The 13,869-nt window shown below is 40.2% G+C and overlaps 1 protein-coding gene across 1 annotated transcript; it reads left to right on the top strand.

Annotated features, from left to right (window-relative positions):
* The first annotated feature begins 197 nt into the window (after positions 1 to 197).
* Positions 198 to 13,711, top strand: LOC139729106 (large ribosomal subunit protein uL10-like). Its single transcript, XM_071640033.1, has 9 exons — positions 198 to 234; positions 3,296 to 3,396; positions 6,395 to 6,570; positions 7,201 to 7,288; positions 8,742 to 8,888; positions 10,067 to 10,175; positions 11,258 to 11,334; positions 12,589 to 12,729; positions 13,141 to 13,711. The coding sequence occupies exons 2-9, from the start codon at positions 3,343 to 3,345 to the stop codon at positions 13,291 to 13,293; spliced, it is 945 nt and encodes a 314-aa protein (XP_071496134.1). The 5' UTR covers positions 198 to 234; positions 3,296 to 3,342; the 3' UTR covers positions 13,294 to 13,711.
* Positions 13,712 to 13,869: the final 158 nt, after the last annotated feature.

The following is a 13,869-nucleotide window of genomic DNA, read 5'->3' as shown; positions in this document are numbered from 1 at the left end:
ATACACGTTACTAATACACACACACACACGCACACACACACACACAGCGAGCGCGAGTACGATCGATCTGTGACGAGGAAAATTAAAGGAGACGACAATTTCGCTGCGCACATTCAACCAGCGCCTGTTCAATGTGGGTGCTTTGCACACTACGTACTACACTCCACTATCACACTATACACTAATTGGGAACCAGCCCAAACTCGATCTCTTACGCATATCTTTAGTCAAAATGTGAGTGTGACCATGTGTCTGTCCGAACAAATTTTCATCAAAAACTAATTGTAATCATCAGAAAAATCATATTTATTACGCGGTTGTATACTTTGGTGTCTTGATTTCGTGTTGCACTGAACAAGTGTTCATCTGACTGATAAATTAAGTGTATATAAAAGGAATGCGTTCAACTACAACTTGACCCGCCAGTAGTAGCGCACATGCTATCGTGCCATTGCGATGCAATCCATTGCACGCAGTGGGGCAACGTGGTTCGATTCGTTTCGAGCTCTGTATGTGCAAGAGTCCGTGTACATAAACGGGCCCAGGCTAGGCAGGCTGTAGCCTGTAGTGTATTAGAAGCCTGTGACATGCGCTTTACATGAATAGAGGCCCGATAGAGGCCCGGCCTCTGACTTCGACTGAGCGCTCTCAGCTCTGGAGCACTGCATATGGCAATGGAATGCACAATGACAATTTACCTTTCAAAGAAGTAGGACCCTTGTTTATGCCAAAAAAATATGAATTGTCAATAAAATCTGTACTGTAGACTGCAGTGTATGATGTAGACTGTCAAGGTGTATGGTAACCCCGGGACGCTCCGTATACAGTTACACACTGTGGGAGCGTCCTGAGTCAATAGAGTGCTATATCGGTAAGCTTGAAAAACATACACAGTCTGTCACAGATTTTCGCACCTCCGTAAGTTTCGAATATCACGAGGAAAAAACGTACTTTTATAGTATAACGTTACATAAGATTCTTATCTAATTAATACCCTTCGTTCACCTTGTTCTTGTTCACACTGGTCCAATGATCTTGAAAAAACGTTTTTTTCACGGCCATATACGGGTCCGTAGTCCTAGCTCCCCATCCCATTCACCATTTTCGAAATCAGTATGCAGTACACTGCGCACGTAAATATTCATGTTGCTGGCGGAGTCGCAATGCGTTTAGCCTTCTGACAAGGCCTGCGCGCGCGCACCCACCCAGAAAGCAACGCAATATACAGCGAGAGGGTTTGCCAACAGTATGATAAGGCCTTGCCACAAAGCTACACGACTTGACGGCCAGCGCATGCGCACAAATCTCAAATCCATTGACTGTATAAGATGTAGTTCTCCCGAGTTCCTCTCGACCGAGTCGCATTTAACTCATCAAACCGAGCAGAAAGGGACTATTGCCAGAACCAAAAGTTGAACGCAGTCAGTCTTCAACATTACATCTTCACCTGTATTAGTCTTCATATTGCAGAATTTTTGCGATTTCATATTGATTTTTAGGCGCTATACTTCGCCTGTCATGATCATGTCTGCTACAATGCGCAGCCCCAACACTGCGTGTTGGGGCTGGTCGCAGTTAGGTGTATGGTAACTATACACAGCCCAGTCGCTGTACATGGTACGTCGCGACAGGGCTGTACGAGCGCGACCACCAACCACTAGGAGAGCGACGTAATCGCATCACGATAGCTTTGACTTTTGATACTTACGTTCATTTTTGTCACCTCAAACTCATCGAGTATACTCTTCAATATTTACTCTACATCTGATGCTATCAGTATTCAGATGTACGTAATGAAATGAGTATTTTCTCCACACGTGTGTAAAATTTCAGGCAAATTGTGAGATTTTTCACATTTCTATTGATAGAAAAACATTAGGTGGCCAGTATTATGAACACCCAACCATACTGTTGAATATTGTGACTCCATTTTTTTTGTTCATTTTAACATTAAAGATTATTCTACGTAATCTATTAGATCCAACTTTAGTGCGAAACGTCTACTTCTAGCGTCTAGAGTCGGGGCACCAGTTTGCTGCAGGGGTTGGGCCGGGGTTCAGTTTGCGGCACCCCTAACTTTAATAGGAATATCTCAAAAGTAGAAGGGTATTTTTTTTTTTCTAAATTGTTTTATTTGAAGAGCTTTCTTTTGATAGAAATAACTCGGATGATGACCTTCATAATTCTGATTTAAACCATCTGTGTCATGCTGTTTTTAAAAAAAGGAGATGATCTATGACTTTCTTAACAAAACGTTAAGATTTTCTTCTGTTGCTAGGCAACCATCATCCCTTGTTTGTATCTTTCAAATACAAAATCTTACTATCAAAAGAGGCCTGGCATGGTAAGTATTCCTCATGTAACTGTGTTAAATATTCTAAATTCATTTCCTTTGTCAGTTTTGAGGATTGCAACAACAGTGACCAAAATGTTGGGGATGGGTCCGGTTTGCGGTACCCCTATGGGATTTACACACATAGCACTATTTTACATGTCAAAATTGGTGGAAATTTATGAAATACATGCGATCTTGAAAAACTATGAAATCGTGAAGGATCGAGATAATGAATCCAAATAAAGTGCTCTAACGAGCTGAAAACTAGTTAGACCATCAAAAAATATTTGGTTTTTGCAAAATTTCAATGTTTGAAGAAATCAGGGGACATTTTTGTTTGGGGTGCTGCAAACTGGACCCTCCTGCCGCAAACCAGGTCCTCTTGGTGGTTGCAAATTTTCTGCATAAAATTGATTATTATGACTAGGGTAATTGTCCACCATACAAAATTGTGATGCAGCGTCAAGAGGCCTTTGGTACCTCTTCCAATAACAGTTTTTTTTTATTTATTTTTTTTAATTAGGCCTATTTAATTTCTGTTGCCCGTTTTACCAGAATACTACTAAATACCCTTGAAAAGGCCTTAACGTGCCGCAAACTGGGTCCGCTACTCTATGTTCATTTTACATTCTTGTCAGGAAAACAACTTTGTACCAAGGTTCGACCTCCCGTGCGTGCCAAAATTCAAGTAGACTTGACTTGTCTACTAAGATCTATGTGGCCGCGAAAAAAAGAAGGAAAAAGGGGCATTGGATTGATGTCACATCAAGGGATGGTCAAATTTTGGACAATGATATGATCAAATTATAGACAGTTTGTTTTTAAACTGTATTAGATCTCTAATTTTAACACAAAAAAAACAACAACCAAATAAAATTGTCACTTTGTCTTTTCATATTTTGTTTTTATTCTCTCTCTTTCTCTTTGAATCTGCATGCGGTAATGAATGTTGGATTCCAGTTTGTCTTGTCTTTAAATCTGCTCCGGCGATCCTTGAGACACACAAGATGCCCAGGGAAGACAAGGCCACGTGGAAGTCCAACTACTTCTTGAAACTCACCGTAAGAACTTCTGCCAAAATTAAAAACCTTTCTCTTATTTTAGTGTTTTTTTTTCTTGTTTCAGTGTGTGTGAACAAAAATTCAAAACCTCTCTCCTATTTTAGTTTCTTTTTTATTGTGGTTTTTGTTTCACAGTGTGTGAGAACAAGTATGGACAGTTGTTAGTGTTTAATAAATGCAAATATGTTTTGTCATCAGTTCTTGTGTTTTGAAGTGCTTGTCATCTGCAATAATGAAAGCAAGGGACACTAGTGAACAGGAATTTAGATGAGCAACGTAGGTCAAGTGTAATACAGATCTTTAAGGTTACCGTACATAACATATAATGTAGTGATGCTGATGAAGGCCATTTTAATACTTGTGATGGTATATGAGTATGACTGAAGTGCAGGTTATTTGAATTGTTTCAATGTAACTACCACCCCTTTGCCTATCACAGACACATAGGCATGCTGTTCAACCATTAGTCAGTTTTGTACTGGATGCCAACAACAGGAAATACAAGAAAGAATAAACAGAAGAATGGAAAATGCAGGGTACATGAAGAATTAAATTAATTCTAGTTTTTTGTGTATAAGGGGGTGAAGAATGGAAACGGTTGGTCCTAAATATGAACAAAGAAATGCCAACCAATCCTTTCAGATTATTCCATCCTGTAAGTTGATTTAATGATGTCAGTTGCTTACAGTGCATGTACTCTGAATGTCCAATCATCTCACCAAATGTACCAAAGTTAACATTACATACTTGCCAACATTTTCATTTGAGAAAGTGGTAGAATCCAGGATGCCTATGTGAGCAGCGCTAGCTTGAATGCTAATGAAATCTTTCAGAAGCAGACTACCGCTAAATGCGGTAGAGTTGGCATATATGCATTAATTGTCCCCGCCGAACGAGTTCGAGCAGGGGACTATGAAACGGGCTCCGTACGTGTGTGTGTCCGTGTGTCTGTCCGTCCGTCTGTCTGTCTGTCTGTGCGTCCGTGTGTGATCAAAATGTTCAATTTGCTACTTCTCTGTCATTTATGAGCCAATTTTAATTCTGTTTGCTTTATATGATAGCACTACATGGGAGCTTTGAAACTTCTACACAGAATTTCAGTTGTGACCTTTGACCTTGACCTTTGACCTATATTGTACATTTTTTTCAAAATGCTACTCCTTCGCCATTTCTAACCCGATTTCGATTCCGTTTGCTTTATGTGATGGCACTAGGTGAGGGCTTCAAAACTTCTACACAGAATTTTGACCTTTGACTTCTTTGACCTTTGACCTTGATTTTTGACCTATATTGTACATTGGCTACAAAATGCTACTCCTTCGCCATTTCTAACCCGATTTCGATTCCGTTTGCTTTATGTGATGGCACTAGGTGAGGGCTTCAAAACTTCTACACAGAATTTTGACCTTTGACTTCTTTGACCTTTGACCTTGATTTTTGACCTATATTGTACATTGGCTACAAAATGCTACTCCTTCGCCATTTCTAACCCGATTTCGATTCCGTTTGCTTTATGTGATGGCACTAGGTGAGGGCTTCAAAACTTCTACACAGAATTTTGACCTTTGACTTCTTTGACCTTTGACCTTGATTTTTGACCTATATTGTACATTGGCTACAAAATGCTACTCCTTCGCCATTTCTAACCCGATTTCGATTCCGTTTGCTTTATGTGATGGCACTAGGTGAGGGCTTCAAAACTTCTACACAGAATTTTGACCTTTGACTTCTTTGACCTTTGACCTTGATTTTTGACCTATATTGTACATTGGCTACAAATTGCTACTCCTTCGCCATTTCTAACCCGATTTCGATTCCGTTTGCTTTATGTGATGGCACTAGGTGAGGGCTTCAAAACTTCTACACAGAATTTTGACCTTTGACTTCATTGACCTTTGACCTTGATTTTTGACCTATATTGTACATTGGCTACAAAATGCTACTCCTTTGCCATTTCTAACCCGATTTTGATTCCGTTTGCTTTATGTGATAGCACTAGGTGAGGGCTTCAAAACTTGTACACAGAATTTTGACCTTTGACTTCTTTGACCTTTGACCTTGATTTTTGACCTATATTGTACATTGGCTACAAAATGCTACTCCTTCGCCATTTCTAACCCGATTTCGATTCCGTTTGCTTCATGTGATGGCACTAGGTGAGGGCTTCAAAACTTCTACACATAATTTTGACCTTGATTTTTGACCTATGTTGTACATTGGCTACAAAATGCTACTCCTTCGCCATTTCTAACCCGATTTCGATTCCGTTTGCTTTATGTGATGGCACTAGGTGAGGGCTTCAAAACTTCTACACAGAATTTTGACCTTTGACTTCTTTGACCTTTGACCTTGATTTTTGACCTATATTGTACATTGGCTACAAAATGCTACTCCTTCGCCATTTCTAACCCGATTTCGATTCCGTTTGCTTTATGTGATGGCACTAGGTGAGGGCTTCAAAACTTCTACACAGAATTTTGACCTTTGACTTCTTTGACCTTTGACCTTGATTTTTGACCTATATTGTACATTGGCTACAAAATGCTACTCCTTCGCCATTTCTAACCCGATTTCGATTCCGTTTGCTTTATGTGATGGCACTAGGTGAGGGCTTCAAAACTTCTACACAGAATTTTGACCTTTGACTTCTTTGACCTTTGACCTTGATTTTTGACCTATATTGTACATTGGCTACAAAATGCTACTCCTTCGCCATTTCTAACCCGATTTCGATTCCGTTTGCTTTTTGTGATGGCACTAGGTGAGGGCTTCAAAACTTCTACACAGAATTTTGACCTTTGACTTCTTTGACCTTTGACCTTGATTTTTTACCGATATTGTACATTTTGCTACTAAATGCTACTTCCGGCGGGGACATATTTTACGCACCGCGTAATTTCTACTTTTCCTTGTTTACTCTGTGGAGGGCCGGTACCAAGGTAATGTAAATCTACATTAGGAAAACCAACAAAGTATCTCCTATGTCCCTCTTCAATAGGAACTCTTGGATGAGTATCCCAAGTGTTTCATCGTGGGCGTCGACAATGTCGGCTCCAAGCAGATGCAGGCGATCCGCTCCTCCCTGCGTGGCCACGCTGTTGTGCTCATGGGCAAGAACACCATGATCCGCAAGGCCATCCGTGGCCACCTCGACAGGAACCCCGACCTGGAGAAGTAAGGATGGTAGATTAATGTTTGCATGTAATTGCCATTTTAAGTGATATTCATGTTTTGAAAACATCTGAAACTTTAAAATGCCATTTCTTTTGGCTATTTTACACATCATACTCCTTCATTTTAAGATCTTTATCCTGGGAAAGTCTTAAAGAGAATTATGAACAAAGGAAAATTCACACTTACTGGTAGTCACTTTGTCAATCTGGCTTTATAATGTGGATTTCAGACAATTTTTGTTGCAAAGATGGGATGAATAGTATTAACGGGACTTACATTTAGATTTGGTTTTTTGCAAAGGCCACCTTTGTTTAAGATGTCTTAGATACGTGCAAGGTATCTACAGAGCGTATGAATTGCTCCGATTCTGCCAGAATCTCCATGAAAAATGGAGACATCTCTTTATGTCGGGACAGGAGAATATAAAAACCATCCTGATGATTGAATAAGTTTGTTAAGTCATACAGGAGTTTCTCTTTGAATGTATTTTGGAACCTCTCTGTGTGAACATTAGCCTGCTCGTATCTATTTCAAAGAGCCAATTCTTCTAATCGTGATAACATAGAGTGTACAAAACTTGAGTTTTGAGCATCACCATTGAATCTTGCCATTCCTGTGTCATTTGTATAGGCTGCTCCCCCACATGAAGGGGAATGTCGGCTTCGTGTTCACCAAGGAAGAACTCTTGGAGGTCCGAGACAAGATTCTAGAAAACAAGGTAAAGTAATTTTCTGATGCAGAGCCCTACCTTCTCTATATCATACTTCTTCATACAGGCATGATAGTATGTTAAGTAATCCAAGATGAATGAAAATCCATGTTACGTTTGTTCACAGAGTATAGCAAAGACAAGTACAATATACTGGGAAATGCTTGAATTATTTAGATCATGTGACAGGGATGCGATCATGCCATTCATGCAGAGGAACATGTTAATAATTTACTGACATTCTGACAGTTAATTTATGGTTACTGCTATGCACCCACTCTAGTTCAACCCATATTTGTTTTAATACTTGCCAGTCAAAAATAGCTACCTGTATTGATTTCTTTGGAAAGGGGGGGGGGGGGGATCTCCTAGAAGATTTTATAATTATGAGGCAGTATAATGAGGATATTTTCTTTGGGTTGTCATTGGTTAAAGTAAAACCATTCGTATATGGGGTTGTGATGACACCGGGGCCCGTTGCTAGTGTGCTGCAATAGCGCCCTCAGAGCCAGAAATGGCAGAACCCACTGAGAGCCAGCAGCCTCGCCTTGACCAACACCAAGCCCTTCAACCACGTCTGAACCCCGTTTTGATTATCCCCCTTCGGCATGGAAAGTCTCTGCCCAAGTTCCCCCAGCATGATTGCAACAAATCAGAACTGTATAAAATGATATGAATGGGCAGTGATGAAATGTGCAAAAATTGGTACTGTAAAAGTGGTTTCTTTCGCGGTGGTTTTATTTTCGCGCTTTGAGGTTTAACCGCGAATTTAACATCACGCGAAAATGTTTTGAACTCGTGGCTTGTTACAACGCTGTCATTAGCGACCGCGAATTTAAACACACGCGAAAAAGTCGGCACCGATGGAAACCGCGAAAGTTTCTGTACGCGAAAGAAACCACTTTTACAGTACCTATGGATAGTCTTTAACCCTCATCCTCATAGTGTTACCCAAAGGATTATATGTGTGTCTCTTGCTTATCACCCATCTTTCCCGTATATCTGTGTAAACTCGTTTTGAATTGGTGCAGTCGAACATGAATTGAAGTGAAACAGGTGAACTCCGTACCTTTTCTGGGTCATAATTTTTTCTTCTTCTTCTTCTTCTTCTTCTTCTTTTTTTAAGATTAAATTAGAAAAATCTTATTTTATTGTTTGCACCAGGCAGCTTGGCGACGCCATAAAGTAGTCAGAAAAAGTAATAAAAGTTTTATGTTGTACTATTATGGCCCACTGCTAAACTCTATAAAAGTTTTCAACTCACATTCCACACCAGTATCTGATCACTGAATACTACATCACTAAACAGAATTTTGCAGAAATTGTCAATCCTGAATCAAGAGAGCCTATTATGGCATATCTTTTTCTCAAAGTGCACAATGCACCTCTTTTAGCTAACCACATAATGTCTCCGATGTGTAATTTTGTATTCTTTTTGCTCACCCTAACCCCCTCCCATCAGGTTGCTGCCCCCGCCAAGGCAGGCTCCCTTGCCCCCATCGATGTGTTCATCGACCCCGTCAACACCGGTCTGGGTCCAGAGAAGACCTCCTTCTTCCAGGCTCTGTCCATCGCCACGAAGATCTCCAGGGGTACCATTGAAATCCTGGTGAGGTTCTTTGACACTCTTGAATTGCTTCTGTCATAGTCAACGATGAGTTGAGTCATGTAGGCATGCACCCAAATAAAATTATGTGTGATCATCGTGTAAGTCATACTTCAAAACGCTCATTCTTTGTGATCAATCCAGAGGTTTGTTTCGGCATATTTTTGTGCCTTAGAACAGATGTTACTGCAATATTGCCATATTTTGAAAAAAAAAAAAATAGTACATTGTGTAACTGATTGTTTTATAATCACTGAGAATAATTTGAGGTGTTTATATAGAAAAAAGATACTCCTCTCTGTTTGTCATAAGATAAATCCTGCACAACTACTACAGTGTTAAAGTCATCTGTTATTTCAAAGATGGGGTCTTTTTATCTAGAAACATTATCTTAAGATATCCCAGTATAGAAATGGTTCAAAATGTGAGAAATATAAAGTGTGGTCAGTCTTGTGTAGTTTTAAAAAGGAAAGCAAAGGCTGTTGTGTTATGCCCCCTTATTTTTCACTTTGATGGGCATATGATGTAGCCACTCATGGTAGCAGTCAGTAAGATTTATGCTACATATATGCAACAAGATAGCAGGGTGAGATTGAGAAACACCCTAATACTTCTTGCCTCCCTGATTCCATCAAGTCATGATGACACCGGGGCCTGTTGCCAGTGTGCTGCAAAAGCGCCCTCAGAGCCAGAAATGGCTGAACCCACTGAGAGCCGGCAGCCTCGCTTTGACCAACACCAAGCCCTTGAAACAGCGTCTGAACGTCCCACATTATATAATGTGTTCCTGTTGAGTCCCGTTGATATTCATACCCCATGAGACATCAGTTTGAAACACAGTCTCGTACCAGAATTTTGAAGGTTCAATGTCTTGCCAATATTCAGTACAGTGAACACCCGTTATAAGGAAGTCCTCAGGACCGGCAGTTTTCTTTCGTTATATCGAAATTTCGTTACAACCGAACAAATAAACAATGAAAATACATAGCTAGTGAATAACGTTGCAGCCAGATATTTTACTTCGTTGTAACCGGAATTTCGTTATAAACGTGTTCAAAATAACGGGAGTGCACTTTATGTCACTGCATCAGTGAGTTGGGGGTAAATTTTCATATTCCAAGATCTTCTACGAGTACAGTGCTTGATGCCTTCCACATCAAATGTCATGTCTCCTCCTCCAGAACCGAGTTCACCTGATCAAGAAGGATGAGAAGGTGGGAGCTTCCGAGGCCACGCTGCTGTCCATGTTGAAGATCTTCCCCTTCTCCTACGGTCTGGAGATCCGCCAGGGTGAGATCCTCAAGCTACTCAAGACTGTTGTACCAATACATGTGTAGTTGTAGCGTGCAGACTTGTAGTTTTCCTGGTCTGCATTTTCATGTCAAGATTAGACACTGTACAAGAGAGAAAATGTGATGATCAGGAGAGTGTAACGTGACTTCATATGAAATTGATAATCTCTAATCGGTTTTGTGATATATAAAAATTACTGTAATAAGCATACATTGTATCTCTAAAGAAAGTGACTGTAGCACCAAGAAATTATTAATCATTACTTTTGTTGTTGTTGTGGAGTTGTATTTGCAATTGATTGATGTTGTGGATATGACTGGTCTTCAGGAATTTGTCGCTAGGTTACCTGAAGATACAGGACATATGTAGAGAAGGAAATTGAGAGAATATTGTATCTCCGCCCGGGTGCGCGGTTTCCGAAGTTGCGCATAAATATGCATGTGCATGTCAGACCAAAAATTGCTCAAAAACGTGAATTTGTGTACAATTTCAATGCAAACTGTGTTTACAGGCAAATTTCATAAAAGCATGATTATTTTGGGGGTTTTATTGATTAAAATCAATTAATAACGCATTTTCTTGTTCGGAACAATGTCACGGACGAATTTCATCGAAAAAACAATGAAAAACAAAGTCGAAAAAAACAACGAAATACATAAGAAATTCCAAAAAACAATAAAATTACTTAGGAAATTTTTTTCTGATTGTGCAACTTTTTTCTCTTACATTTGCTAAGGACACTAAAAAGAATATTTATACCAAAAATGTGCCTGTTTTTGAGCTTTATTAGTGATTTATACCAAATTGTCTGATTTCATGCATTATTATGCATAAATTAGCATAATTTAGTGTAAATGATAAGTTTTGAAAAAATTAACTTCATGGTACTTTAGATTACTTATCTAGATATCTTCATTTTGATGTAAGCTGATGAATAAGTTTTAATTTTCCCAAACTTTGGCACCAGTTAGTCACATATCACAGATGTCTTCACTTTATATGAAACTTGTGGCTATTGCCACTTCTAAGTGCTTTGTTATGGTCTAATGCCTGTGACTTCTCAAACTCTCCCTTTTCAGTTTATGAAGCCGGCTCCGTGTTCCACCCCAGCATCCTGGACATCACAAACGAGGACATCTTTGCCAAGTTCTCTGCCGTGAGTACCGTTTGCTATTTTGCGATCTGTTTGTTGACCATTGAACATCTCCACATTGATCAATTGAAACTTGAATATTTGCCGGCTACCCAATGGGGTTGGTTCCTCTTTGCTCTCTTTGGTTTGTGACAGTGATATTGAAACTGTCATAGTGTCAGCTTGAATTAATGCCTAAAAATGTACAGAAATCTTTGTTCATAATAGGGGGGTTCACACGTACACCAATTAGCGGGATACAAATCTCGAGATTTGCATCGCGATCGGTATCTCAAGTTTTTTACATGTGTGGACAGAAAAAACCCGATAATTAGCGGGATAAGCATCGCGATGCTAATCCCAAGAAATCTTGCGCTAGTTCATCAATTAGAGGGATAATTGGCCCCGTGCTGGTAGTGTGAACGGATGGGATTAGAATCTCGAGTTTTTATATCCCATCATGCAATGAGCACATCACAACAGCGAGGCCTCTACGAAGGACAAAGGGAAGTGTGCGCAGGCAGTGATAGAGAAGGGTGCGGTGTGACCCAGTTTGCAGGCTTTGCTGTTATCTCTATCGGCAATTAGCGGGATGATTCGGTATGTGTGGACGCTCACAAAATTAGCGGGATACCGATCGCAATCGCTATCACGCTAATTTGGTACGTGTGGACGCTCGCAAAAAAACTCGAGATATGGATCGCGATCGTCATCCTGCTATTTTGTACGTGTGCACCCGGCTAATGCCTCAGCATGGATGTATTCCATTTACCATGGAACAGCATTCATGCTTTTTAATCTCGAGTCACTTCATCTTATATTTTAGTGTGGAAATTTATTTGCTATGTGAAATTTTGAGTATTGACTTCCTTTCTCGCAATTATGAAAACCACTTTTGCTCTTTGGTCCTTGCTTTCTTTGTTGTAAGACCTGCAAATTTGTCTCGGCCAACTAGATTTTATCACAAAACACTGCTTTCAATGTGGGCCACTTCACTGCCACATGTGCCTGAACTTACAAGATGTCTGAAATTGATTATTACTTGGCACCCCCACATTGGAGTCAGTCACCAAGATTTGATATGAATTAGGCAACTGAATACACACCATTATTATCAAAGATACATCCATAGTTGCAAGAAATTGTGTTCTGCTGGTGTACAGGAAGAGTTGGGGATTAGAAGCTACTCCAACACTTTACCAACACTATCAATTCCTGTGAAATGTGGCTTGTGGACTAATCTCTTGAATGCTCTTCACTTCCGACACTATATGACAGGGAGTTGCCAACATCGCCGCAGTCTGCCTGCAGATCGGCTACCCAACCACAGCCAGTGCCCCGCACTCCATCGTCAACGGCTTCAAGAACCTCCTAGCGGTTGCCGTGATGACAGAGATCGAGTTCCCTCAGGCCGAGCAGGTAAGCATTGTGTCAGTTGTTTGATGTTTTGTTCTGTTTTGAAATCTGTTAAGGCATGCTTGGAAAATTACTTTTTTCTCTTCTTATTGCCATGATGATGATGATGACGATGATGATGATGGTGGTGATGATAGTGATGATGATCTTTATTCATAGGTACAAAGAATTAAGAAAAAAAGAGAGATATTAGAGGGATATGAAGATATCATATAATGTGTATTTGTGTGTATCTATGTGTATCTGTTTGAAAGAAGACACTAAAAACAGTAACAGCAACTTTGTGGATCCCTGTGTGTGTGTAAATGTCTTACTGTCGACTGCATTTTTGTTTAAAAATTAGAATAAATAAATAGATAAAATGAAATGAAATAATTAATTGTGTGCATTGGTGTCTGTCCTCATCCTCAACAGGCGAAGGCCTTCTTGGCCGACCCATCTGCCTTCCTGGCTGCCGCAGCCGCAGCTGCTCCGGCCGCCGCTGAGGAATCCAAAGCCGAGGAGACGAAGAAGGAGGAGTCGGAGGAGGAATCCGATGACGACATGGGCTTCGGTCTCTTCGACTAGGCTTTTGTGGCCGCGTCAAAAGGAGCCAGTCCATTTCTGCCACACTCTGCCGTGCACTACCCAAGATCTTCAGTTTCTATGCTATACCATCAACATCTTGGCATCGAAGAAAACAGCAGTATTAGAAGCACATATACCTCAAAGAAAAAACAGAAAAGTAGTACAAATGCATCATACATCAAGGCTAAATATTCCAAGAAGACAACCCACTCCAGAAAAGATAATTTTATTTTTCGCAAAATGTCATGTTCTGTGTGTTTTCTACGACGCATGGATAAGTTCAGAACACTAAATGTTTTCTTGGGGTAGTGTTTCTAGGAAGCCTAACACTTGGGATGAACATCCAAGTTGAGAGGGTTTTCAGGAGTTTTTGTGCAGGAGAATGTGACTAATAAACTTTGGCTACCACATCTTAATATATTTTCTCGCTGACCTGTTGTGTATTCTTGAGTGAAAAGTTGGTTAATGGTTGCATCTGGTGTGCTAGTGAGCTTTGTCAGCATATGCCCAGTGTTTGTACAGCAAGACAATGTCACTGATGTAGTGTTTAGTGGATTGCTGAAATGATTGGTGTCC

The sequence above is a fragment of the Diadema antillarum genome, unplaced genomic scaffold, assembly GCF_040938485.1.
Source record: "Diadema antillarum isolate AM-2024a unplaced genomic scaffold, OU_Dant_1.0 seq00000217_RagTag, whole genome shotgun sequence".
In the NCBI taxonomy this organism is placed as follows: Eukaryota; Metazoa; Echinodermata; class Echinoidea; order Diadematoida; family Diadematidae; genus Diadema; species Diadema antillarum.
The sequence above is the reverse complement of the archived record's forward strand: the minus strand, read 5'-3'. Positions and strand labels throughout refer to the sequence as shown.